This window comes from Uloborus diversus, chromosome 9 (genome assembly GCF_026930045.1).
Source record: "Uloborus diversus isolate 005 chromosome 9, Udiv.v.3.1, whole genome shotgun sequence".
Classification (NCBI taxonomy): Eukaryota; Metazoa; Arthropoda; class Arachnida; order Araneae; family Uloboridae; genus Uloborus; species Uloborus diversus.
Window position 1 is genome coordinate 87970878 of NC_072739.1, and position 25960 is coordinate 87996837.

Here is a 25960-nt window from a genome sequence, read left to right on the forward strand (position 1 = left end):
AAGAGCTCAAACGACCTAAGGGATTTTTTACATGCCGATTAATGGAATGTATACCTAATGAATTAAATTAAACATCTGTGTGATTTTATTTTAACAACGTGTTGTTAATTTTAACAACAATACATATCATATTTTACAACGCAGGCAATGATTTTTTTCTTTAATACGATGTTAGCAAAACACTTTATTGCAAGAAATAGCAAATATCTTTAGCTTGAAGAAAATAAGAGTCGAAAAAATTTTTAAAAAAAAAGCGATATAGAAACGAAAAACTCAAAAAAAATTATCTCGTATTCACCTTTTTTGTTTCTTTGCTTGTAACGCAGTAAATAGCGGTAACTTTCACCTAGTAATTTATAGTTAAATGCATATGTCTGTTTTTTGTTACGTTTAATGCTACCTCCACAATTTACTAAAGATGGATGCATAGATGCTAATTAAATAACTTCTCAGTACTATTGGAATACAAATATGCTTTATGGGACAACATCGAATAAGAGATGAGAGAGAGAGATAATTTTTCTTCAATTAAAAAACTGTTTTTCTTTTGGGATCATAGAATCACAATTCAGTAAGATTTAAAAGTATTAATTCGTAATAAATTACTTATTACATGCTTTAATATGGCCGAACTTGTAATTTCATTAACTGATCACAGAAAAATATTCCAGAAATTTTCAATTATTTTTCTATAAAATTTTGATTCCGCAAAAAGTTCGTTACATCAACTTCAAGTTTTATTTATTCATTTATTTTACCTTCAAACACGAATTCTTTTTGGGCATTTAATATTTTCAATGATCATGCTTAAATATTGGGGGGAAAACATCAGAAAAAAAACCTATGTAATTTGTTACTCAGAAAGGAGAAAAATGTTAAAAATAATCTAAAAGTTCAAATAATATTGTTATCAAAATATAAAATGAATCTGAAATGAACCATGTCAAAAATATAAAGAGTTAAAATGAAAAAAAAAAAAAAAATCAATAATAATTTTTTCTCCTCCTCAAGCACATGAAATGTGTAGGATTTCTTTTTTCGCTGCTGGCTTAGAATCTAAAATTAGTTTTTAAATGGAAAAACACATTAACACGTAACATTGCTCGTATTATTAAGAAAGCTTTAAAATGGAGCACTGCGACTTACCTAGTTTGGATAAACTTAATTTTCTTTTGCATACAAAATTTTGTTCAAGATATGTTTCCTATAAGTATGACGTAGGTAAAAACTGCGTGTTAAAACAGAAAAGAATTGGAATTTAATTACTGATTCACCAGGAACGCACCTCACTCTGGCTGTCTTTCGTACGACATGCGTCTACGAAATCCACGAAAATCCAAAGAGAAAGGAGAAAGAAATAAAGAAAACCACGCCAATGAGACTGTGGGATCGGTTGTGGTGGGATACGGTAGAAGTGGCAATAAATGCTTGTTTTTACTTTGCCGATGGAAATTTGATGGACCAAAGGAGAGGGGTTGAATTTCAAGGTCACACGACCCAGCTGGTTTGAAAGACGAAACGGACATTTCCCCGTTTCGGACAAAGTACGCGACACAGCAAAAAGCAAACGTAAATTGGGAACCTGCAGTTTTTGCACGAGGTTCTCGTGTTCTGAATTGACTCAAGGACTGAGAAATTTTCCGATTAATGGGAATATTTAAGGGGAAAATGCAGGGTTTTATAAAAACATTCTCTTTCGGAAAATTTTTGTTGATGCGAGATGCAATAACTGAGAAAAAAGGACAGGGGTCTTTCGGGAAGGGGGGGGGGGGTCTGGACCCCATGGACCCACCCCTTGGCTACGTCCTTGTTATACTGCATATAAAAATAAAGAAGTAAAATAAAACTAGTAAACAAAAATTATACTTTGATAACTTAAACCATAATAATTAATTGAAATGGTCATGTTGAGTATTCAGGCTAAATTTCACAGGTATTTAAAGATTGTGATAGTCATTAACAGGGCCATGGATTACTAGTTTTTCAGAACTAGACTTTCAAAAGACCTTAGTGAATTCTCATATAAACACAGAAATAATTTATCTGGCACCTACAATTTTTACTGGCTTTTAAGAGTTAAATATTTTTGTTGGTCACTGGTCATTAAACTAATTGTACAAGGTACAGAGGAAAAAAAATCTGATTATCTCAAATCCCAGCCTTTTCGGAAAACTAAACACACAATATTTTATTGCTATCTAATATGAAAAAGCTAACATAGAGACAAAAAAATCGGATTAAAAAAATTTCATGGATTTTCATGTCTACTGCTACTAAATTATGCAAAAACATAGTACAGTAAAACTTTTATATGAATTTTCAGATCAAATTTGTAGCTTTTTTTTAAACGTTCATATAAATAATTTTAAGTTAAGCAAGAAGGTAGCAGTAGTACAATGAACATTCAATTTTGATAAAAGGCACAGATCCTGTATAGATTGTATAGTAAATTATAGCACAGGCAGTTGGTGCTACAAAAAAGTGGGGGGTCAAACAAGATGTAAAACATTAGAGGTTTGACGACCCCCTTTTTTTTTTTTTCTTTGGAAAATTGAGATGTATTATAAAATTTTAACCTTATTGATTAAATGACCCCTATAAAAATTTTCTGAAGACGGTGTGAAATTTTCGGAAACTGTGAGCTAGTCAGGGGCGGATCTAGAGGGGGGCCATAGGGGCCATGGCCCCTCCCAAAGCCTTGTGATTGTAGAATTTTTTAAAAAAGAAAAAAAGATCGAAAATATTATGAGAAAATAACAAAATGTAACACATGTTTTTTACATTATAAGAAATTTAGGCCTTAATTGGGAGAGAAATTATAACTCTCTCCTAGAAAAAGAACTATTATTTCCCAAATTTTACTCCTTCATTTACATCGTATCTAGATTTCAACTTTAGACACTTGCTCACGAGACCAAAGATAGCCTAAATTTGCGTATTTATGCTTTAATTTCGAAAATTTTCGGAGGGAGAGCTCACAAATCCTCCATCACTTTCTTTAATACGTGCAAAAATAGCTTAAAATTAGATTTTTAGAGTGTCTAAGGTAAAATATTAAGGAAGGGGGGATTCTATACACCCTCACTCTCCCTTTAGAATCATTCATTTTAATAATGTTTCTCGAGAGTTTGTTCAAAAATTTTGGATGGCCCCTCCCAAAATGATCAGCTAGATCCGCCACTGGAGCTAGTCCCCCACCCCACACCGTAAAAAAATTTCAAATATGCATACAAATATGTTTTTTTTTCTCCTTTCTTTTTTTTTTAATAGTTTTTCAATTTTAGAATGTTGTCAGTCCAAATTTTTGGAAAAGGTAGCCCAAAATTTTCCGCACTTTCAGATCACAAACACCTCTGTGTAGACTCCCTGCTCCCTTCTAATTCAAAGTTGTATTCTTATTATTTCTGCATGACAAAAGTCTATTTATTTGGAATTTTTAGTCTTTATTTTTGTGACACTATTTTTGTGACAAATAGCCCAGTCAATCAAGGTTTCGTGTCGCAACAAATTTAGGGAAAGTTAAATTTTTGCAGATTGTTAGTACATAAAGTATACACTAAAAAAATGCAAAGTCCCGACCCCCACCCCTCTTGCTTTCTCCCCCATCCCCTCCGAAACATTGCAAGAGCAGAACTATGATTATACGCTTTTCGTGTCGCAACTAATTAGGGGAAAGTTGAATTTTCGCAGGATGTTTGTACATAAGGTATACACTAAAAAGCCACAAAGTCCCGACCTCCACCCCTCTTTCTTTCTCCTCCACCCCCCTCCGAAACATTGCAAGAGCAGTACTATGATTATACGTTTTTCATGTCGCAACTAATTAGGGGATAGCTGAATTTTGCCAGGATGTTAGTACATAAAGTACACACTAAAAAGCCACAAAGTCCTGACCCCCATCCCTCTTGCTTTCCCCCCACCCCCTCCGATACATTGCAATAGCGGTACTATGATTATACGCTTTTTGTGTCGCAACTAATTAGGGGAAAGCTGAATCTTGGCAGGATGTTAGTACATAATGTATTCTTTAAAAAAGTACAAAGCCCAGATCCCCACCAATCTTGCTTTCCTCCCCACCCCTTCCGAAACATTGCAAGATCAGAACTATGATTATGCGCTTTTCGTGTTGCAACTAATTTGGGGAAAGCGGATGTTTTTCAAGATGTTAGTACAAAAAGTATACACTAAAATAAGACAAAGTCCCGACCCTCCCTCTTTCTCCACCCCCCCTCCGAAACATTGCAAGAGCAGTACTATGATTATACGCTTTTTGTGTCCCAACTAAATAGGAGAAAGTTGTTGTTGTTTTTCAAGACGTTGGTATACTAAGTATACACTAAAAAAACACAAAGTCCCTACCTTTATTGCATCTCCCCCACCCCCCACCCCGTCCGAAACATTGCAATAGCAGTATTATGATTATACGTTTACAGCTCGAAAATTAATGATGATACCGGAGTATACCTTTTTTTATTTCACTTCTTACAATGTTATAAACCAGTGGTGCCCAACCTCCGTCCCACGGGTCACATCCGGCCCATGAAACTGATCAGTGTGAACCGTTGTTTTGCGAAATGTTACAACTCGAGGACTATGTAGCAACTGGTTTCTGAAAAACATTTCAACATTCAAAAAAAAAAAAAGGCATCAAGTTATTATAACTACAATTTTTCTTTTATAAGGGGTCATTTAAAAGTTTGTTGGCTTGGTTAAAAATATTTTTACAATGCATTCCACTAGTGTCCACACATAGACGTACAATCGAACCCAGTTTTACGACAGCTACAGTTTGTAACACAATGTTTTACAGTTGCAAGATATTAGTAGGAGAATTTCACTTGGAGCAGAGATGTTATTGTCATGATCTTAGGAATCAGTCTGTTGCTTGAAATATATTTCTAAACCCATTCTTCTGCTGGAAGTTTAAAACCTAACCAAGTTTGAATAAAGGTTTGTGAAAAGCAAAAGCAAGTAATCACAAAAATGTCCCTTAAGTCCACTTTTGATTTATCAAAACTTCCACCACCTTCAGACTTTACTCGTCAACATCTTTTTAAGGTTTCCACCAGAGTTTTTAGGGTCAACACCAGATTCAAGCTTGGTTAGGTTTTAAACTTCCCCCAGAAGAGTGGGGTTGGCATTATACTTCATGCAACAGACTGATTCCTAAGTTCATAAAGATTACCTCTTCTTCAAATGAACTTCTATAATTAGTATCTTGCAATTGAAAAGATTATGTGTTTCAAACTTCATCTGTTGTAAAGCTAGGTTCGATTGCACGTGTACGTGTGGACACTGTAGTGGAATGCACTGTAACAATATTTCGGACCAAACCAATGAAATATTAGAAGATGGCCCCTTATATAAGACTTAAAAATAAAAACCAAAAGTAATATCAAACATTAATAATATCCACTGCGAGAAAATAATCAGTTCAAATATACTATTCCTAATTTATTTAAAGCTTAAATAGTTAGCCAAGCATTAACATTATTTTGTAGACTATCGCCGACACAAACGAATTATAAACATTTGTAAAAAATAATTCCATTATGGTAGTAAAAACTTTAAGTGAACGTCATTTTATTGTTGATACATTTCAAGAAAATGATTATTATCATATTATTATCCATAAATTTTGTTCAAACATTTCTTTCCAAGACATAATGATAAAAAGCTATTAATTTTTTGAAGTTACTTTTTGGTTTTTGTTGTGAGATTTCTGCATATGATTAATTTGGTAAAATGGTGAAACTGAGCTATCTATATAAAAAGTGTATGTTTCATAATTTGTGTATAATAGTGGTCCCGAACAATGTTTTCAGAAACCAATTTCTAAATACTTGGCTAACAATTTGTAACATTGTCATTAATCGTACTCTTCGAGTTGTAACTTTTCACAAAACAACGGGCAACACGGATCAGCTTCGCGGGCCGGATACGACACCTGGGCCTTAGGTTGGGCATCACTGTTTTATAATATTGTTAGGAGTGAAATAAAAAAGGGAACATCCTGGTAACGTCATAAATTTTCAAGCTGTACGCGTATAATCATAGTACTGAACTGATCAGTGTGCAATGTTTCGGAAGGAGGGGGGGGGGGGGTAGCAGCAAGATTGGTTGGGGTCGGGACTGTCTAGGTTTTAGTGTACACTTTATGTACTTACATCATGCAAAAATTCAGATTTCTCTTAATTAACTGCGAAAAGAAAAGCGAATAATCATATTACTGCTTTTGATGGTCTAAGTGTTTCGGAGAGAGTGGGAGGGGGGGGAAGCAAGAGGGGTAGGGGTCGGGACTTTGTGTTTTTTTAGTGTATACTTTATGAACTAACATCCTGCCAAAATTCATTAGTTGTGACACGAAAGACGTATAATCATAGTACTGCTCTTGCAATGTTTCGGAGGGGGGTGGGGGAGAAATGAAGAGGGGTGGAGGTCGGGACTTTGTGGCTTTTCAGTGTGTACCTTATGTACAAACATACTGCCAAAATTCAGCTTTACCCTAATTAGTTGCGACACGAAAAACGTATAATCATAGTACTGCTCTTGCAATGTTTCGGAGGGGGGTGGGGGAGAAAGCAAGAGGGGTGGGGGTCGGGACTTTGTATTTTTTTAGTGTATACTTGATTTGCTAACATCCTGCAAAAATTCAGCTTTCCCTAAATTAGTTGCGACAAAGCCTACTTTTTTACCTTCATTGACTGGGCTAATAAATCAATACACAGAGTGAAAAGTCATTTTTTGATCAAATGTTCTTTTTTAACTCTTTAAAGTGAGGAAACAAGGTCCTTTCACTTTTGGAAGTAAAAGGGTAGCTGCCCCCCCCCCCCCCGTACAAAATGCATAGGTTTGCACAGAAATTTTGGGGCCCATCAAAAATGACTTTTATGGGAGGGCCCCCTTCCATGTTATTTGCCACTATATTTCACCCCTCATTTGATAAATATTGGGCCCCCTTCTGGCTTGGATCCAGGCCAACAGGTGACCCTTCTCTCCCCCCCCCCCCTCTGTGCATGCCCCTGCAAGCCACCTCTAACAAACAGCACTGCAGCTGAGCTATAATGATATGAAGCATTTGGATGATTGTGCTTTATTCAAAGCACCAGGAAAAAGTTTTTCCTCTCTCCTGTAAAATTATCACAATGTGACTTACGTCCTTCTAGCTCTGAGGTAGATTTCTTCTAAAGTTTTTGTTGCAATTATGGAAACAGTGAGAGCGATAGCATGAAGCTGTCTATAAATAACACAACAAAATACTTTAAATACATATAATCTCTTAGTAGTAAATAAAAGTGAGATTTCAAAGAAATTCTGGAAGGAAGCCTGTAGCGGACGTGCATCCAGGAGACCCCATAGCACCTACAACTTTGAAATTTTGTACAAAATTACTTCGAGACCCGGGGGTGTGCACCTGGGATTTTATTTTTTTTATAATTTGTATTAGTTTTTTTTTATAAAGCTCAAATTTCGCGTAAATTGCCTATTATTACCTCTTAAAGGGGTGAAAAATTACTTGCACACATTAATATTATATATCGTTTGAAAGGGTAGAATTTTCCGCGTTCTACGCAACTTGTTTCAATGCTCTAACTTAAATACGGCGAGAGTTTTTTGAGTTTTTAGCTGAAACTTTTTTAAACTTAGCTAAAATTTAGGCACTACTTTCTTCATTAAATCTATCAGTAAAAAGAGAAGGAATTGTCCCACAGTTTTCTTTTCAACACCATGGAAAGAGCGGCTTTTTTTACTCCAGATTTTAACTCGACCTATGGTTGAAAAACTGAGCTTCTATCTCCAAAGGAAAAAAAGTTACAAGCTGTTAAAACTCAAGTTCGAATAATCTCATTTCTATTAAAATTATTGATGTCTAATTTCGCGTTGCCATCGTGTTATAGGCAGTTCTCAAAAGGTGGGAACAAACACAGACCTCAACTTTGAAGCTTCAACACCAAATAACTTTCATTTTAATTGACTCAAAAATTTTTGAGTTAAATAATAATACGGTATAGAGACAAGAATTGACATAAATTATGGAAAAAATGCTCTTCAAATACCCTTAAAAAATATTTTCTTTGCTAAAAGGCACAATTTTGGACATACCAAAACGTTAACTGAGCAAATGTACCATTAAAAAAAAAATTTTTTTAATTATTTCCATACGTTTCAAAAAAAAAAATTAAATGTATGAATCGAACACTGAATAATTTTTTGTTAATATTTTACACAAATAACAAAAGTAAAGACAGATTATTTACTTTGTAAACAATTTTAGAAAAAAGTAAGTTTGAAATTTGATGCATGTCCAAAAGTTACGATCTTTACAATGCTATTATTTGAGAATTAAGTATATGATGTTTTCGTTTTAAAGGTATTTATCGATCCTCAGAATCAATTTTTAATTGTTTTAAAGTGTTTTCATAAGCTTTTATGCAGTATCTTAGAAGAAAAATAATTTTTCTTAAACATACATGTGAGGTGTCCAAATAGCGTTACGATCTTGACGCCGATAATTCTATCCGTTTATTCATAATTTTTGATGATCCACTGTCTTCTAACCTCAATAAAAAAGGTTATTATAATGTTATCTTCTTTAATCCATTGGTATTTTGCATAATTAATATGTTACACATTGAACAATACATAAATTACAGTAGAAACATGGCTGGTTATGATCGCAACAAAAGCCATTTTGCGCTAAAATTGCCAAGCAAACCTCCGTTGGCGACAACACAGTATACGATAAGCTAAAGGTTACCAGAGGGGAATTCCAGTTTGACAAACGTAGTTTATCATCAGCTGCATTAGTTTTGGCGACTTTATCGCCTGCGCTAGCAATTTTTTTTTTCCCCCCCGCTTTTGTTATTTTAGAATTTTTTTTTCTCTTCTTTCTTTTGGAAACATAATTTTTCAATCTCCAAATAGAAATACGAATTTCTTTTTTCAATAATTTTTTTTAGACATTGTTTTAATTCTTATGACATTAGAAAAAATATTCATTATTAAAACTCATGTCAATTTTTACATTTGTATTATTTTTAATTTGAAGCTTTTTTATAACCTTTTATCAACTTCTTCAAAATCATTCCAAAACTTTATTATATGTAAAGAGCAGTATGTATAGCCATCCAAGTACTTCATTAATATCCTCTTTATTATTAAATTGAAAAATTCAAAAAGTAGTAAATAAAATTTTCATTGGAAAAGTTAAAAATCAGATTAACAATTGTCAAAAATGCTGAAACTTACATTATGATGATGTCCAAAATCTGTTACCTACAGGACAACAATGTCCAAAATCTGTTACCTACAGACTGCTGATTTAATTTGCTAATTAACAATTTTTACAAATACCTGCTGTCTTTTCATGTTCATATATTATGTTGTAGGTATGCATACTATAGAATAAAAGCAAAATTGATGTCAAATTTGAAAATTTTTGAAATTGTTCAAAGTTAACTTTTTTGTCCCCACCTTTTGAGAACTGCCCTTATGTCTTTTCGATTTGCATGTTTCTACTTCCTTATTCACAAACTTTAAGGTTTTCGATTTTAACAGAAAATCTTAGGCTCAATTCAAGCCCTGAGCTAAAGAGCAAAATATGTTACTAGAAAACACGAATATGAAAGCGACTTTTCAAACATACAAAACTGCAGTTTTTCAATGTTCATGAGCACCTTAGCCCCTACGGCTCTGCAAGTTGGTACAAGTTATTTTGAAACTCGAGGAAGGGGTGCTTTTTGATCCAAAGGGAGCTCATAATGCATTTGGCTCTCCTCTGATATGCCCCCCTCTTGGCGAGATTTTAATTTTTCGCTCGATACGAAAATTGCCAATAAGGCGATAACTTGGTAACCCTGGTTTTGCAACTTGAACGCTGGAAAGTAGTTTCTCGAAGTTTGTCTTTTTGCACGTGTATGTGTGGTAGGAGGTAGGTGCTCATATGTTTCGCTCTTAGGGAGATTTTAAGTTGAATACTCTAAAATAAAGTTTCAATTCAAACTTTATTTTAGAGTATTCTTTTTCTTGTTGTTTTTTAATGTTAATTTAGTTGAATTTTCTATTTTAATTATGAGTTCGGTTTGTGATGTTGTCCAAATGTATCAATTGAAATTTTTGAATGAATCTTCTTTTTCTTTTTCGTCAGGTCGTCCAACGTTTGGACGTACCGGAGTCCTAAATAGATTTTTTATATTTAAACTAATTGAAAATAAAGAGGTTTTTTTAGAATTTTTAAGGGAAATTGGTTTACTTAAGAATGAAATGTTATGTTCTAGATGTAATTCTGTTATGAAAATTAAAAAAACTAAAAAATGTTCAGATGGGTTAATTTTTTTTTGTAGAAAGGTTATTGGGGGTGTTGTTTGTGGAAAAGAAGCAACGATCAGGAGTGGGTCATGGTTTAGTTCTAGCAAGTTGAAAATAGAGGAGATTTTTTTGATAACATATATGAGATTTTAATTGGGACCAAAACTGCTGATATTGAAAGTCAATATTTTTTTCATCACAAACTTTAGCCGATTGGCGAAATTATATTAATGAAGAAATATTAAATTACATTGAATTAAAATCCGAACAAATATTCCTAAGAGCGGAACATATGTGCACTGCCTCACGTGAGGAAGTAAAAAAGGTAAGTGAACATATTTTGAATTATTGTGTTTTTAGTGTGTTTCTGGTAGTTTGTATTTTGGTCTGGTTGGCATTTTTGTAGCACAAAAATGGTGTTAATTTCACATAAAATCTGTGACTTTATTGTATACTGAACGGAGGAGATCTGTGACTTATATCCGACTGTGATGTATATTAAAAGTCGGAGGGATAACGGACCGAGCGGCAGCGAGGTCCTGGCGAGCCCGAGGTCTCATAGTACTTTCGTAATGAGACCGAGGCAGGGCCGAGGTCTCATTACGAAAGTACTATGAGACCGAGGGCTCGTATCCCGGAGAAACAACGGAAAAAAATTAATGCATTAATTTCATTAAATAATTAATGACATAATTTGAATTTTTCCTGTTGGCGCTAAAAAAGCATCGCTAAGAACGATGTATGACATATGACGTCATACATAGTTTTCTTGGCGACGCTTTTTCGGCGCCAACAGGAAAAAGTCGCCAAGAGGGGGGTATATCAGATTTGTTCCATGCATTTTTAATCTGTTTCTAACTGACGATTTAAATTTTTGCGAATTAAATAAGATTGGGAAGCAATCTTCAGAGGTTGGTGAGCGTTAGCTAGCAGGGAGCAGAGCCCCTTAGTGTTATAAATTGTAAAAAGTCTTTGATAACATTAATTTTTTCATTAAAAAAGTATATAAATAAAAATACTAACTTACCATGCTCATATGGTGAAAAGGTTCCAGCATCTATATTGATGTAGGGATCAATTTTTATTGAAGTCACTTCATACCCATTACTTTTCAAAATCCTTCCAATGCTGCTGGCAATCACTCCTTTTCCAATTCCACTTATGACTCCACCAGTGACAAGGATGTATTTCATATTTTTTTTCTGAAAAAGTTTTTCAAAGTAAATATTTTTGAACACATCGTATTTTACAAAAAAAAAAAAAACACTGAACGTATTAAGCAGAAAATACTGCATGCAGGCATGCCTCAAACTTACATTTTCAATTGACCGATATTCCAAATTTTACCAAATGATAAAACAGAATAGAGTGGACTCTCTCTATCTGAAAACTCCCTAATGTGAACATCCCCAATATTCTGAACACATTTTGATCTTCCCAGCTAAACTCCATAGACCAAGCATAGGCTGACCTATCTGTACTCGGAACACCCTGTAATATGAACACCCCACTATTATTAGCGCTATTTTTAACCCTGTTCAATTATTACCTCTCTATATACTGAAGATGTTCACAATCGATACCAGACCCGGATCCGTGCACCCGCAAGAGGGCCTACATCCTGAAGGGGACCAGCAGCCTAAGAAATTGAAAAAAAAAAGGTGAAAAAAACTAGCACTAAGATTTATTAGCGTTGCAAATATACACTGCCAGCCTCTGGGGAGGAGCCCTACAGATTTTGTTGCAGGGGGCATAGGCGTGTGCACAGGGGTCACCAGGGGTACTGTGGTACCCCCATTAGTACATAAAAATGAAAGTTAATACGAAAGTGGCTAAAATTTTACATTTATAGGTTCATTAATTTCTTACCTCATATGCTTTAAAAATGCTTTTTTACTCGCAATATTTGAAAATTTTCCTTAAGCAAGCAAGTATGAGATCCTTTCCAAGCGCAATTTCAACCTCCTGATACAGTGGTATCCCCATTCCTGAAGCCCTGTGCACGCCTATGGCAGGGGGGACCAATAGATACGGCCTGATCGGTACTCGGGAATTCCTACGAATCAAATTTGAAAGCCTAAACTAAAAATTTCATCACCATGATTGAAAAGGCATTAAGGGAAAGATGGAGAGAGGAAGAAGAAAAATTATTTTTCTGGATAATTACTGCATCACGTAAAGTCATTTAACTGAGTAATATGAGACTGAATTTTCTGCCACTGAACTATAATTCAGGAATCCAACAATTGTATCAAGTAGTATTCAAGACCTTTTCAGTCAAATGAGGCTGATAAACACCCAGAAACATTTTCTCTTGGATGATAATACGTACCTTGCATGAGAATAACACAATGCAAACACAGATTTAAAATAACTCTTATTTTTTCTCCAGATATTTATGCTAATAGCTGTATTGTAATATTTTATTGTTGAATGTTAAGTAAAACTTTTTAAATTAAAAAAGAAAGAAGTAAATACAAGAGTTTAGGTCCAACTAAGTTGAATTAAGACATTGCACTGGCCACCAATACAAAATTCAGGACCTCTATCTCAGCAACTGGCATAGCTCCCTATGCAAAGTACTGAACATTAACACAGTAGAATAACTATACATGCATTTTATCCAGGCTCCCTCTATAATGAATATCCCCATAATCTGAACACTTTTGTTCGATCCTATGAGTGTTCACAATAGAGTTCATTGCAGTTAAAAGATAAATTAATAAAAAACAATTTTGAAAAGTAACAGCAATGTGTGATAACTGTCCACTGTGATAACTCCAACAGGTAACAAAAGTTATCAAATTACTACCACTATTTTAAAATTACAATCCTTGCTTTTCATGTATTATGCAGAAGCTTACAAAAATGTATTGTATCAATTTTTTTGACATATATTTCACCTTTTAAAGAGAAATATTTAAACAATAAGGCCTAGTCATTCACACAATTTATAGCTTATACACTAAATAAGAAATAAAACTGAAGCGCTTTTCCAGTAGACTCGAAGACTTATTTAATTATTTTCAAGGACTGTAGAACAATTAAACTTATTTAAAGCACTGTAACATTTTAATACTTGATTGAATTGTTTTCCACTATTGTTCTAAACTTGTAAAAAAGTCCTGTTGTAAATTTTTTTTTTAATAGCAGATTTTGCATAACAATATTTTTTTGAACACAAGTAGTGTGAAAAACGAAATAGAATAGAGGCAGTGCAATATTTTTTTTTCTTGTAATGAACAGATTAACAGCATGCGGTAGAAGTTAAATAAAAGCAAGCAATAACATAAAAACTTCCAAAACACTGAATTTGGGATCAAATAAATAGTAAGATATTTAACATGTGAATAACAAAAATTTATCTCAAACAATGTTACAGAAACATGAGAACCATGATTTATCCATTTTTGATGCAGGACATAGCAAGGAGCTAAATTTGGCACAATTTGGTCTTCCCCCTCTTATTCACGGGTCTTTGTGGTACTTGGGCCAGTGTATCATTGCTCTTTGGAAGACAGGCATCCTAGACCCTAAGTAAACAGAATCGGTCGATTCAGCAGCTTCAAAAGTAACAACCAGTACATAAAACTGCTAAAAACTTTCCATTTAAGTTGATTCCTTCATTTAGATTGAAAAATTGCCCCATTTAATATTAAAGGACACCCATTGTTTCCTTTCGGCAGAACCAGAATTCCCACTACAGCTTTTAAAAAAAAATAAATAAATGAAGCTAAATAAATTTTTCAACGAACAAGAAGTTTTTCATCCTTGGTGGATGGAGCAACAATCGACAGGTAAAGTGAATAATTAAAAAAGTCATAGGTACCATAACCTCTCTGTCGTATGTGAAAATTTAAACTTTATAATTTTAAAATCTTTTCTCAAAAAATATACTCAATTACTGTTAACAATTTTATCATCAGACCAAATTCAAGCAAGAGCCATTGACATACTGACTTAATGCTAAAAATGTCTACGCATGCACAAGCAAGGTGCACATTAGTATGAATAAATATTTTTGTGCATTTACCTTCATCATTTTATGTAAATAAGTGTTCGCCAATAATGAAAAGGAGCGACTTGTTCTCATGAGATAATTCATAAAGACAGAGCGGTAAACTTAAAATCAAGTGTTAAAACCATATTTTTCTATATCACGAACCAGTTGACGAATTTATATAACTTAGAAACTTATTACTCGTGAAAGATAAAGGCTAGTAACAATTAAAGTGAAGCAAAAACAGCACAAACCTTAAAAAATTATTCAGGTTAAATGTTCATAATTTCAATGATTACGGCGCGAGAGAAAAGGCTGCCAAATTAAGAATCAAAAAATTCCATGGTATTTAATACAAAGTAGTATAAAAATGAAGGAGTGAAAGTTTTGTGAATTGAGCGTGCACGAAAGACTTGCTGGAAATCCTACTGCTAATGAAATCTTTTTACAAAAACAAAGTTACTGACTTTTACTTGAAATATACGGCTACGAAAATACATATGTTTTGAAAATACATGAAGAAAAAGTTTTTGCTGCCATCTAGCGGCTGGAAGTATAAATAGTGAAGAAAAACAAAATCGGATCTAACCATCTTATTGTTGGAAACGGAATTAAAATTAATTTTTCTAACATGTTCAAAAAATTTTGAAAAAAGAGAAGAGAAACCCTGTTAAATTAATTTTTCAATGTATGTTAATTTCGATGCAGGCTTCAGACAGCTTGTGGTGGAATGTAATTTCAAAGAAGTAGAAAAGAAAGCTTTCCACAAGCACAATAAAAAATTACTTCCATTCACTATAAAAGCGTCAAAGCGTTAATAACGCTTACCGTTATAAGTTACGGCAGATCAATGACGCTCAACCTTTTTCTACTCGAGGGCTGCACCTCATATCAAAACGATTCGACGACGAAAGCGGGCCAGAACACACATAAAAATTTAAAATATTTAATTTTTTTCTAACAACATGGGGGAAAGTAACGGAAAAGGAAAGGAAATGAAAAGCCACCCACTGTTGTCCTTACTATACTTCTTTCGTTAAATGCATCTGTTTTTCGGAAACCGATTTCTGAACATTTAGCTCCAAATCTGTGACATTGTCAAATCGTGCTTTTCGATTTGTAACATTAAATAAAACAGCGGGCCGGAGATGGAAAGCGTGCCGTAGGTTGTGCGTCACTGGTTTAGAATGATGCATAAGTACTATGCGTGTATAGCCTAGATGGCAGCACTAACCCGAAAGCAGAGCTAATTTTAGCGCACAATTGAGACAACCCAACTTTGGCGGGCATTTGAATTTGCGAAAATGTCTTTCTGTTCTTTTCTTTCGATTCTAGCTTCGCTTAATTGTCTTCCACGGGGAATCTTTACTTTTCAAACTCAAAATTTCAGAACTATAAATATTGCATATACATAAAAGAAAGGAAGGTATTTTGTTTTCCGAATGAAACATTTCTATTAAGAATAAGCCTTCTGAATTTTGAACGATATCCTTTTAAACACTAACGTCCTATATTGGAAATTGCAAGTGCGTGATGAAAAAAAGGGGAGGGGACATGAAAATTTCATTGCGACACAGACTGTGGCATTGAAATGCTTAAGGGTTGCGTTCTTTTTGAAGACTTAGTATCTCTCTCTCTATCTCCTTCTCTCTTTTCTTGACGGGGGGTGGGGAGATGACTCAACAGCTCTTAGGGGTGGTCTGATGCATCTGTGTGGATTGTACAAAATTTCAGATCATATAGCGTGGATATACAGTCAGTAGATCTAAAGTGGCAGTTATTATTTTTAAAAAATGCTAAAAACATTATTTGAACTAAAGTTGCCCCCCCCCCCCCCAAAAAAAAAAAAAAAAACTGGTTGAACCAAAGACGGGGAATAGCCAATTGTTCCAGCAAGGAGTTACATGTGAGAAATAAAAGTAAATGAGAAAACAATACAAAATCAATCTGAAATATATTAATGCAATTGACAATTAAAATCAAGATTAATTTCTCTAAGTATTGCATGAATACTGATGTTTAGAAATATGTAATAATTTGCTGTGCGTTATAAAAAGTGACTTTAGTTGAAATACTGTTTTAAAATTATAGGTTATTTTCTTATTTTACATTCTATTATTCTTTCTTATATTGTATACTCTCTTATATCTCTTATGTTCTCTTTTACATTCTCTTAAGGCCGTCGTAAGACATGACGACCACCCCAGGCTTTCACAGATTCCAAAATTTACCAGGCCAGGTATTTTTCAGCGCAGGAGGGGGGGGGGGTAGAAACGAAGTTAGTTATAACACTTCAGTACACAGTAGCTTAATATAACGTCCACACGGGTTGTCCATAAAGAATGTCACACTTCACCTCGTCACATCTCATGCAATTTTCTATGAACATATTGCTATACGAACGCTTTTATTTGCACCAAAATGTGTGAAGTCACATTTTTAATCTCCTCCATCCCCCTAGAGCCTAACTGTCAGAAGTTCATGAACCCCGAACCCTCCCTCCCTACTCCTTTCAAGCGGACATCATTTGTGAACGGCTCCTTCTTAGGTTTGCTCTAAAAGTAACCAAAACCGCACTAACAATTGTTTTAAGGGGAAAGACCGGCTCCCCCCTCCACCCTGGATAGCGCTAATTACAATTTTTTTATCATCATGTATGTTTTTAACAAAGAATCATATCGCACCCCGGCAAGGAAAGTGACACAATTAAAATTTTGGGAAAACCGTACCGGCTAATTGATTTAAAATCTAAACTTAATGCTCTTTCTCGACACAAAAATCGCAAAGTTGGCTCACCTAAATAGTGCAGGGGGGGGGCGCAGAAACGATTTCATCAATAGTGACACATCATTAAAATTTCATAATTTGGTATTTATATTTTTCGAGCTTAAAATATGCATTATGAATCTATACTTCAAAAACTAATTAGTAAACATCACAAAATAAGTTGATTGCGCATATTGTAATATTTGAGACTAAAAATCGCTTAAAATTACTATTGCGTCAAACCTTAATTTTCTCCATTGCTGTTTTTTTTTTTTTTTTTCGTTTTGGTTAAGTTAGTTTTATTGCCTATGTGCGATATGTTGAACAACTGAATAGGTTGACTGGAGCAACGTTTCTTGCTAAAAATTACGTATTTTACATTCAGAGCTGTATTAGAATACGGGCAACAAACTTTTGCCTATTTTATGACCCTTATTCCATTTTTGAAGAATAAAAGCCATTAAGAAAAAAATAGTATTAAAGTATTGAAATGTGTCACACAGAGTGCAACTTATCTACCGTGGCTTCCAAAATTGTTCGTACACTTTAAATGTGTGTGGTTAAAAATGAAGTGCCTAAGAATTGAAATAGTAGTTCAATACTTTTTCATACTGTCTCTACATGATTACATCAACCCAACATTTTTTTACAAAATATTGACTGTTTGAAGTGGACTAAAAATGAGGTGACAGAGAAAATGTTTTGAGAAAAAATAGAAATTAAAGTTATCGTCTGTCGTCTTCTTTTTTTATTATTTTTTCAATGCGGTGATAGTTAAAAAATCTTTTGGCATTTATTTTTGCTTGTTTACTGCACAAATTCTACGTGATATTTCAAAAATGGGTATTCAATATTCCACGGGTAATCAGGAGTTTATTGTACATACATGATTTCTAATTACCATTTTCAGTGACAGTTGCAACTACTTTTTTCCGGATTACGAAAAGGGACGAAACTTGCGTTTTTAATTTACACCTCCGATAATGAAAATCCTACACAGATTTGACCAGGCTAAATTCGTAAAGGAGAAGTTGCAGTCTCTGGCTAATAACGGCTAAACACGTAAAGTCTACAGATACACTTGCATAGGATATGATCTCTCCAATGCAATATCTGCCTTGCTTGAGCAATATTGAACTGCTTTACCTCTTTGGCTACTTTCTTAAATCACCGCAAGGTGGCGTTATCAAACTCAAGAGCAACAAATTTTGCAAATTTCACATTTTCATATCAAAGTAGGAAAGATAGGTCATAGATCTTCGGAAATTTTCATATTTTTCTATCTTTCTGTAGAAGAACGACCAAATATTTTCAGTGAATCATCGGTGACGTCGGTGAGAGTCTACATTCTCTAATTTATATATTTCACGGGAACGAATATGCTCATATAATATTTATTTATCTGTACTTTTGTTCACCGCACTACTGAAATAGTTAAATAGAAGCAGGAAGTTCCTTGAGGCTAGTTGTTCCTCGGAACAACTCGCCCCACAACGAAGGAACGACTAGCCCCACAAGCACATGTCCTTGAAAAATTAAATTATAGATAAGATAACGAAACATTAATCGTTTCAACGTAGTATTTTAGAATGCACAATCCACATTTGTATAAAAACACCAAAGAACTAAACACTTCCATTTTAAGATCGTGAAAAAGACCAAAAAGTTCAAAAACGAAAATATTTTCAAAAGTAGTCTGTGATGCACCTGCTCAGCTTCTAATATACCGGACGCCACTAGTCTGGCTAATTATGGCTGCTATCGGTGCGCTGCAACATTACATTTAACCAGGTACTTACAAAATACATTTATATTTTTTCTTCATTGAGCTATTTCAAAGGGAACAACTAGCCCGCGGAACGTTTAGCCCCGCTCTCCTTTACTTATCCGGGAAATTTTGCCTGACGATTCGGCAAGTTTGCTGATAGCATTGTAAAATCGCAATACTTGTTTTCTTTCTTTCTTTCTTTCTTTTTTTTTTTTTTTTTTGAAATAATGCCTAATGTCTCTTCTAATTAGCTGTAGGCATGTGTGGTGTGATCGTGTTCCATTGTTCGGTAAAATTTTGAGTTTCATTCCGCAAACAGAGATTTCCCTCCTACCAAATATGCACGTTCAATTATAATAAACAAAATATATTTATCCAATGAACCAGGTAATCAAATAAGCAAAAGTTACTTACAATCAAGTCACAAAATTCACTCCGCTCCAAGAAAACGCACCGATACACTTTACAGGGAGGGACAGACTGATCTCTGCTTGCTGGCCAGGGTCAACTCGAGGATGAAATCGGGGAAGGGAGGGGGGAGGGGAGATGTGTATCATAGGTAGGAGATAAGATCGATAGATTGAATGGCAACTTTGGCAAAAACCTTTGATGACTGAAACATGCTGCAAAAGCAAAGGTAATAATAGAGTCAGGGCCCGGTTAAGATATCGATGGGCCCTAGGCCAAATTCTTTTTTGGGCTCCCCTGTGTTCAAACTTTATAACTTTATCATCCGTTTTTTGAAACAATTTTAACCATTGACTAAAGTAATTTCAGCCATTTGGGAGCCCTTAATATCGAGGCCCTAGGCCTGGGCCTAGTTAGCCTATTCAGTAATCAGGCCCTGAATGCAATGAAATCCTGTTAAAACGAATTGGAGGCGGACTGCCCGCCGGTCCATCGGCCCGCAGGCCGATGTGCCTTTGAATCTGTGCATTTTTTTTTTTTTTAATGTCCTTGAACCTCTGTGCGCCTTCGGTTTTTTACGCCCTGAAACCTTTTTGTCCGCTTTATTTAATTTTTTTGCGCGCTTCGAACGTGTGCGTCTTCTGTTTTTTTCCTCTCTCTCTCTCTCTTTGCGCCATTGAACCTGTGCACAAATTTCATTTATTATCTTTTTTTTTTCGGCTTTTCCTCCCGTTCTCTCTCTTTTTTTATTTATTTATTTTTTGCGCCCTCAAACATGTTGCGCTTTTGCGTGCGTGTGTGTGTGTGTGAGTTTTCCCTTTTAAACCTGTGTGCTTTTTTTTTTTTTTTTTTGCACCTTTTGGGAGTTAAAGTTGGCGCCCTCTTCCTGACAACAAGAAACATTACAACGGAATATTCGTTTCGGCGAACTAAATTTCCAGTCCCGATTTAATTGCCATGATATTGCTTGAATTCCATCGCAACGAAGTTTTTGTAACAACGAACAAATTTATGAGAATGTCGGAAAAAGGATTCAATTCCGCTGGGCCAGCGCACAAAGTACTGGCCGGCTTGAAATTTTGACCAGTCCTCGCAGTTTTCGCTGCTGAAATTTTTCTCTTGTTGAAAAAAGCGTAATACAGTCACACACACACACACACACACACACACACACACACACACACACACACCCGTTCCTAGCGAAGCTGTGTTCGAATTAATGGCTGTAAAGTCGTAACTTCCATTCCCCTTCATTCCCATTATTTAAGTTTTTATAACGAATTTTTTGTTTGTTTCCTTTGACTTCATTATAGGGGCGCGACTATAATAACATTTCAAAAGGGTTATTTGAAAGCATTTTCATTATGTTCTGTGATTTTTTTCTAAAAGGTTTATTTACTCATATATGATTGCAATAATTAATGACCTTCACATTTAAATATTACTGTTTGTAAATCGTAATGAAGTCTCACAATTAACTTTTGCAACAGTTCTTAAATACCTTAAGTTTTTTCTGATGTTTTTGTAAAAAACGAGAAAAAGAATTAACTCACCCAGTCAGCGATATTTTTTTCACAATTTTTAAAATAGGGCTGAAAGGAGAAAAAACGCTTGCACACATAAAAACATGCATGCTGATTTAAAAAATAAGAAAATAAAAGAAAAATGGTATCGATGAGTAACTCATATTTTCATCCGAAGATGTTTTTTTCTTTTACATTTTTTAAATAAAAGGTAGTTTCGTATTGATGCAAAACTGTTGTCAATAGATAAAATAAAATTAGTCCCCGAAGGATGTGAATTTTAGATAAGTATAAGGAGAAAGTTTTCATTCTATCTACGTAAAATGAAATTAAGTGGTTTTTAAATCATGGCTAAAAATCGGTAACAGACGGTTCAGACAAAAACTGTTTGAACGAATTTAAACCTTTTGCATTACTTCACAAAGCCTTCTGTAAATATGCATCATTTTGCCTTAAGCCTTATCGTTATACATTTTTGGTGACGAAGAGCGCAAACTTAATTTTTTTTTTGGGGGGGAGGGGGGTTCAATTTACCAACTGAAAATCCGAATTTTGTCGAATAACAAAACACGAGCTTACACAATGCACACAAACTATATCGTCGAAATGTAGCAGTAAGATATCCTACTGTAGTTTTTTTTTTTTCAGTAAGTTACCTCCCTATAGCCAGGGCTAAGGCAGAACTACATGAAATGCACCGCCAGCTCAGTCATTCCATCCGAGAACTGCAGTTTCGTGCTTATTAGCACTCATCAGCCCGGAATAGGAAGTGACTGAGTGGGAGGTGGAAAATCTTTTAGGGAAGCCAAGAGTGCCAAACAAACTGGTAGCTAATATAGAATTAGCACTGACACAAGGGCGGATCTAGAGGGGGGCTATGAGGCCATGGCCCCTCCCAAAGCCCCTCCCGTGCGTAGGAATTTGTTTGAGAAGAAAATGAAAAGAAAGAAAATATTATATAAAAATTTAATATTCTGTAAAATTGTGAAAATAACCAAATTTAGCACATGAACTTTACTCTGAAATAAATTTAGATTTTAATTGGGAGAGAAATTACATTTCTCTCCTCGAAACAAAAACATTTTATTTCTAAAATTTTTCTCCATCGTTTACATCATTTCTTGATGCCAATTTTTAACACTTGGACAATCTGTCCTCTGAGTACATCTGTACACCTATTCTTCACGAGATCAAAGTGAGCCTGAATTTGCCTTTTAGACTTTAACTTTGAGACTTTTCCGGAGGAGAACTCTTTACTCCCATGCTCCTCTACAAATGCTATGCGAGAGATAAAATAAAAATTGATATATTCTTCTTCAAAGCTATAAATTACGCAAAAAGAATTTTTCAGTAGACCCTCGTTTTACGCGGGGTTACGTTCCACGGAAATGCTGCGTAAATCGAAACCGCGTAAATTGGTTCCTAATACTAATGCTAAAATAGGGGTTTGGTTCCTTAGATAACAAAATACTTCATTCTAGTAACATAAATTAATCTCGTGTCCTGTTTATAAAGAGGAGCTGGCTATGATAGTCTTTTGGCAGTCATTAAAGAATTTTTCTCTGTAATTCTTTGCAGAGCATTAACGCATCCATGAGCACTTGCGTCATTTCAATGATAGAATCTTCCTTCACTAACAAATCAGAAAGATCATTTCTACTGTCTAGGAATGGCTCAAAATTTTCAATGTGAACGTTTTGGTTGTGCGTCACCGACGTCGGTATCCTCGTTGGTTTTGGCCTCCCTTGTCCCTCCTACAAGCTCTTCTTCTAGTGAGTTCTGAACTGTGTGAGTTTAATAACTTTACTTCTGAAAAGAGCTCTGGAACCAATCGCATAAATTGTCTCCAGTGGCCCAAGCTCGATTATTAGCACATAAAAATGCAGTTGATTACGTGTAATCTGCAATCTTTAGAAGTTTGGATTTTGAAAGAGGGGAAAATTTTATCTGTTTGCATTGTCGCATTCGCGTAAAACCGAAATTCATCCGCGTAAAATAAAATAAAGCTGTAAAATCTTTAAACCGCATATAATTGAAACCGCGTAAAATAAACCCGCGTAAAACGAGAGTAAATTGTATTAAACTTATCTTAAATTTTATAAATTTACCCTATTTCTGTCACTACTTTTAAATTCAAACCAAGTATAAAACTTAAAATTTGGTAGAGGTGGTAGTTTTTTTTTGGAAAAATCGATGATCCGGCACTGTTTGAAAGGTAACCATTAAGACAAACATCCACAAAAAGTTTGTTAAAAAACTTCAAATGGCCCTTCTCAAAATGATCGGCTGGTTCCGCTCACGCACTGACAGACGAGTGACCGAAGCATTGGTTCGGTTCAACTCAAAGACTGAAGGCAAGGCATGGTATTTGCAGTAAGTTGAACCGAACTATTGCTTCGATCACTTGTCTGTCAGTGCTAATTCTATATTAGCTACCAGTTTGTTTGGCACTCTTGGCTTCCTTGAGAGGTTTTATACCTCCAGCTCAGTCACTTCCTATTCCGGGCTAATGAGTGCTAATAAACACGAAACTGCAGTCCTCAGATGGAATGACTGCGCTGGCGGTGTATTTCATGTATACTGCAGCTCTGAGACGACGATATATGTATCTACTGAGAAGAGACATTAGGCATCGTTAAAAAAAAAAAAAAAAAAAAAAAAAAAAAAAAAAAAAATACGCTGGCAATACTGCAATGTTATCTCTAAATTTTAACAGACAAAATTTGTCTAATACGGTAAAATTTTGGAACGGCACAGTGACCTCCAGTAACCTCCCATCGGGGTGGTGGACACTGTGTGCAGAGCCGTGCTTAGGGGGTGGCAAACTGTGCGACAGCACAGGGCCGCTAAAATATTACAAGAAAATAAAATATTTCTGTGTGAAAAAATATTTTCTTTCTAATGGTACCAAAGAAAAGAAAATGCTATGGGACAAACTTGAGCTACAGCACATTAAATATAGGCTATTTTTCATGTGAACGATTACGACAGCCATTTTGGATGCCAATATCTTTTAGAAAATCAATATTTACGCTCTGCATTTATAACCCATTAAAAGCATGTATATTGACAATAGAATTATAAAATAAGAGCTTTTGAATCATTTTTGTTCAAAATTTATGACATTCTAAAATTTAGAAAAAAGTTTCTCCATTGCATTTTTCTTGCGAATTTGCATGTGTGCTACACAAAAGTTAATGAACTCAAATTCAAAAAAATACTACAACGCATTGACAACCAAAGGTACTTTGAGATCCTAAAATTTCAGGCTTCCAGTGTGATAAAATTTCCCGTAATATGAACTTAAACATATGGCAGTTCGTTACGACAGACAGAATTTCAAACTTATTTTTCTATCCTTATTCGAAAGAACACCATCGAAGAAAAAACTTATTTTGAAAGGAAAAAAATCTATTCCTCGTATTAACGAAAAGATGCGAGGTTTACAAACTTGAGCTACAGTGCTTTGAAAATAAGCTATTTTTCACTTGGGACGGTTTTGACAGCAACTTTGAATGACAATATCTTTTTGAAAATAGATATTTAAACTCTAAAACTGTAACCAATTAAAAAACAAGTATTTGGACAATGTAATCACGAAGTACGAGACTTTGAATTATTTTTGTTCAGATTTTATGACAACGTAAAATACTGGGAAAATTTTCCCCGCCGCGCTTTTTCACGAGTTTACACGCGTGCTATATAAAATCTAATGAGCTCAAATTTCCAAAAATACTTGAATGTATTATTATTAAACAATTAACAGCTAATTGTACTTTAAGCCCCTAAAACTTCAGGCTTCCAGTGTGATAAAATTTTCTGTAAACTTAGTCTAAACTTGGCAGTTTGGCGCAAAAAGCTGATCCGCCATTTTGGCTCACATTTTTCGGAGATCCTGGATCCTCAGGATTTGGAACTAGGAAGCTGAAAATTTGCATAGATTAGTTTCAAAGGCATCTCTACACCTCTATAAAATTTCATCCAAATCGGAAATGGCCGAACGGGGACCCCTTGGTTACTTGACATGGAATGACTCAAGTAAAAATAAGTGAAAAGGCAGAAAAAGGTCAAAATTTTTCGTTCTTTTTCCGAATGTTATTCTAAAGTTGGATTTCAATTTCATATTTCACACCCCCCCCCGGGTTTTTTGAAATTGTGCACAGTATTAGAAAACATTGCATTCGTCAAAACACAGAATATATTACATGAATACGGGATATTCACTCAAAAGTCAAAAAATATTAAAATACCATTAATTTGACAACCTTTCAAGATTTTTTAAAAATTTTGATCTTGGAATGGTGTCTGATGCGCCCTCCCGCTTGTGTGCCCTCGAACGCACTCTATGCGCCATCGTTTTTTATTTCTTTTTAAATTTTTTTTCCACCCTCAAAACTGTGCGACTTTGCTTATTTATTTCTTTCTTCCACTTTTTTTGCGTCCTTGAACCTGTGCACCTTCTGTTTTCTTTCCTTCATTTTATTTTGTTTATGCTCTCGCACGCATGGGCCATTGTTTCTTTTTTCTTTCTTTCATTTTCTTGCGCCTTCGTTTTTCTGCCTTCTTAAAACGTGTGCACTTTCATTTTTTTTTTTGGTATTTTTATTTTTTTGAGATCTTGAACCTTTTTTAAAAATTTTTATTGTTCCCGTTCTCGAACGTGTGCGGCTTCGCTTTTTTTCTATTATTTTGCGCCCTCGAGCCTGTGCACCTTCGTTTTCTTTTATTTATTTTTTAAATTTATTTTTAAATTTCACTTTATTATTATTATTTTTTTTTTCTTTTGCTGTCTCAAACCTGCGCGCCTTCATTTTTTTTCTATTTTTGGCCTTTTTTTTGCGCACTTGGTAGTCAAGAAAAATAATTCATATCTTTGTAAAAAAAATGGTATTACGAAGAGTGCTGAAATAAAGGTTAATAATATGTCAGTGTACGCGTGTACAATGAAAGTTTTCTGATGACATAAAACAGGCCCGTGTCCAGGTTTTCATAAAGGGAGGGGTTTTAAAGCGGGGTGGGGGGATTAAGAGTTCAATTCACTACAAACTTTGGTTTTATGTTAAATTACTAATCCCAGCATGGCATTTATAGACCTGTAGACTACTGTACCATCCCCCACCCCCGCCCCAGAAGAATAATTTTGGCTGCGCAAATAGCAGCAGTATTCCTTCATTTTACATCTTTTCA

At 34.7% G+C, this 25960-nt stretch overlaps 1 protein-coding gene across 3 annotated transcripts in view; it reads right to left on the bottom strand.

The window, feature by feature from the left end:
* The window catches only part of LOC129230108 (CTP synthase 1-A-like), a 40773-nt gene extending 26146 nt beyond the window's left edge, over window positions 1-14627 (bottom strand). The window contains exons 1-2 of one of the 3 annotated variants that reach the window (XM_054864511.1): window positions 14563-14627; window positions 11336-11510 (exon numbers count right to left, since the gene is read on the bottom strand). In XM_054864511.1, coding sequence (XP_054720486.1) covers window positions 11336-11501 — 166 coding nt within the window. In that variant the 5' untranslated portion in view covers window positions 11502-11510; window positions 14563-14627. Of the gene's footprint in view, window positions 1-11335; window positions 11511-13702; window positions 13797-14341; window positions 14532-14562 lie in introns of those variants that run through there. The other 2 variants (XM_054864509.1, XM_054864510.1) reach the window with 2 other exon arrangements.
* Window positions 14628-25960: the final 11333 nt, after the last annotated feature.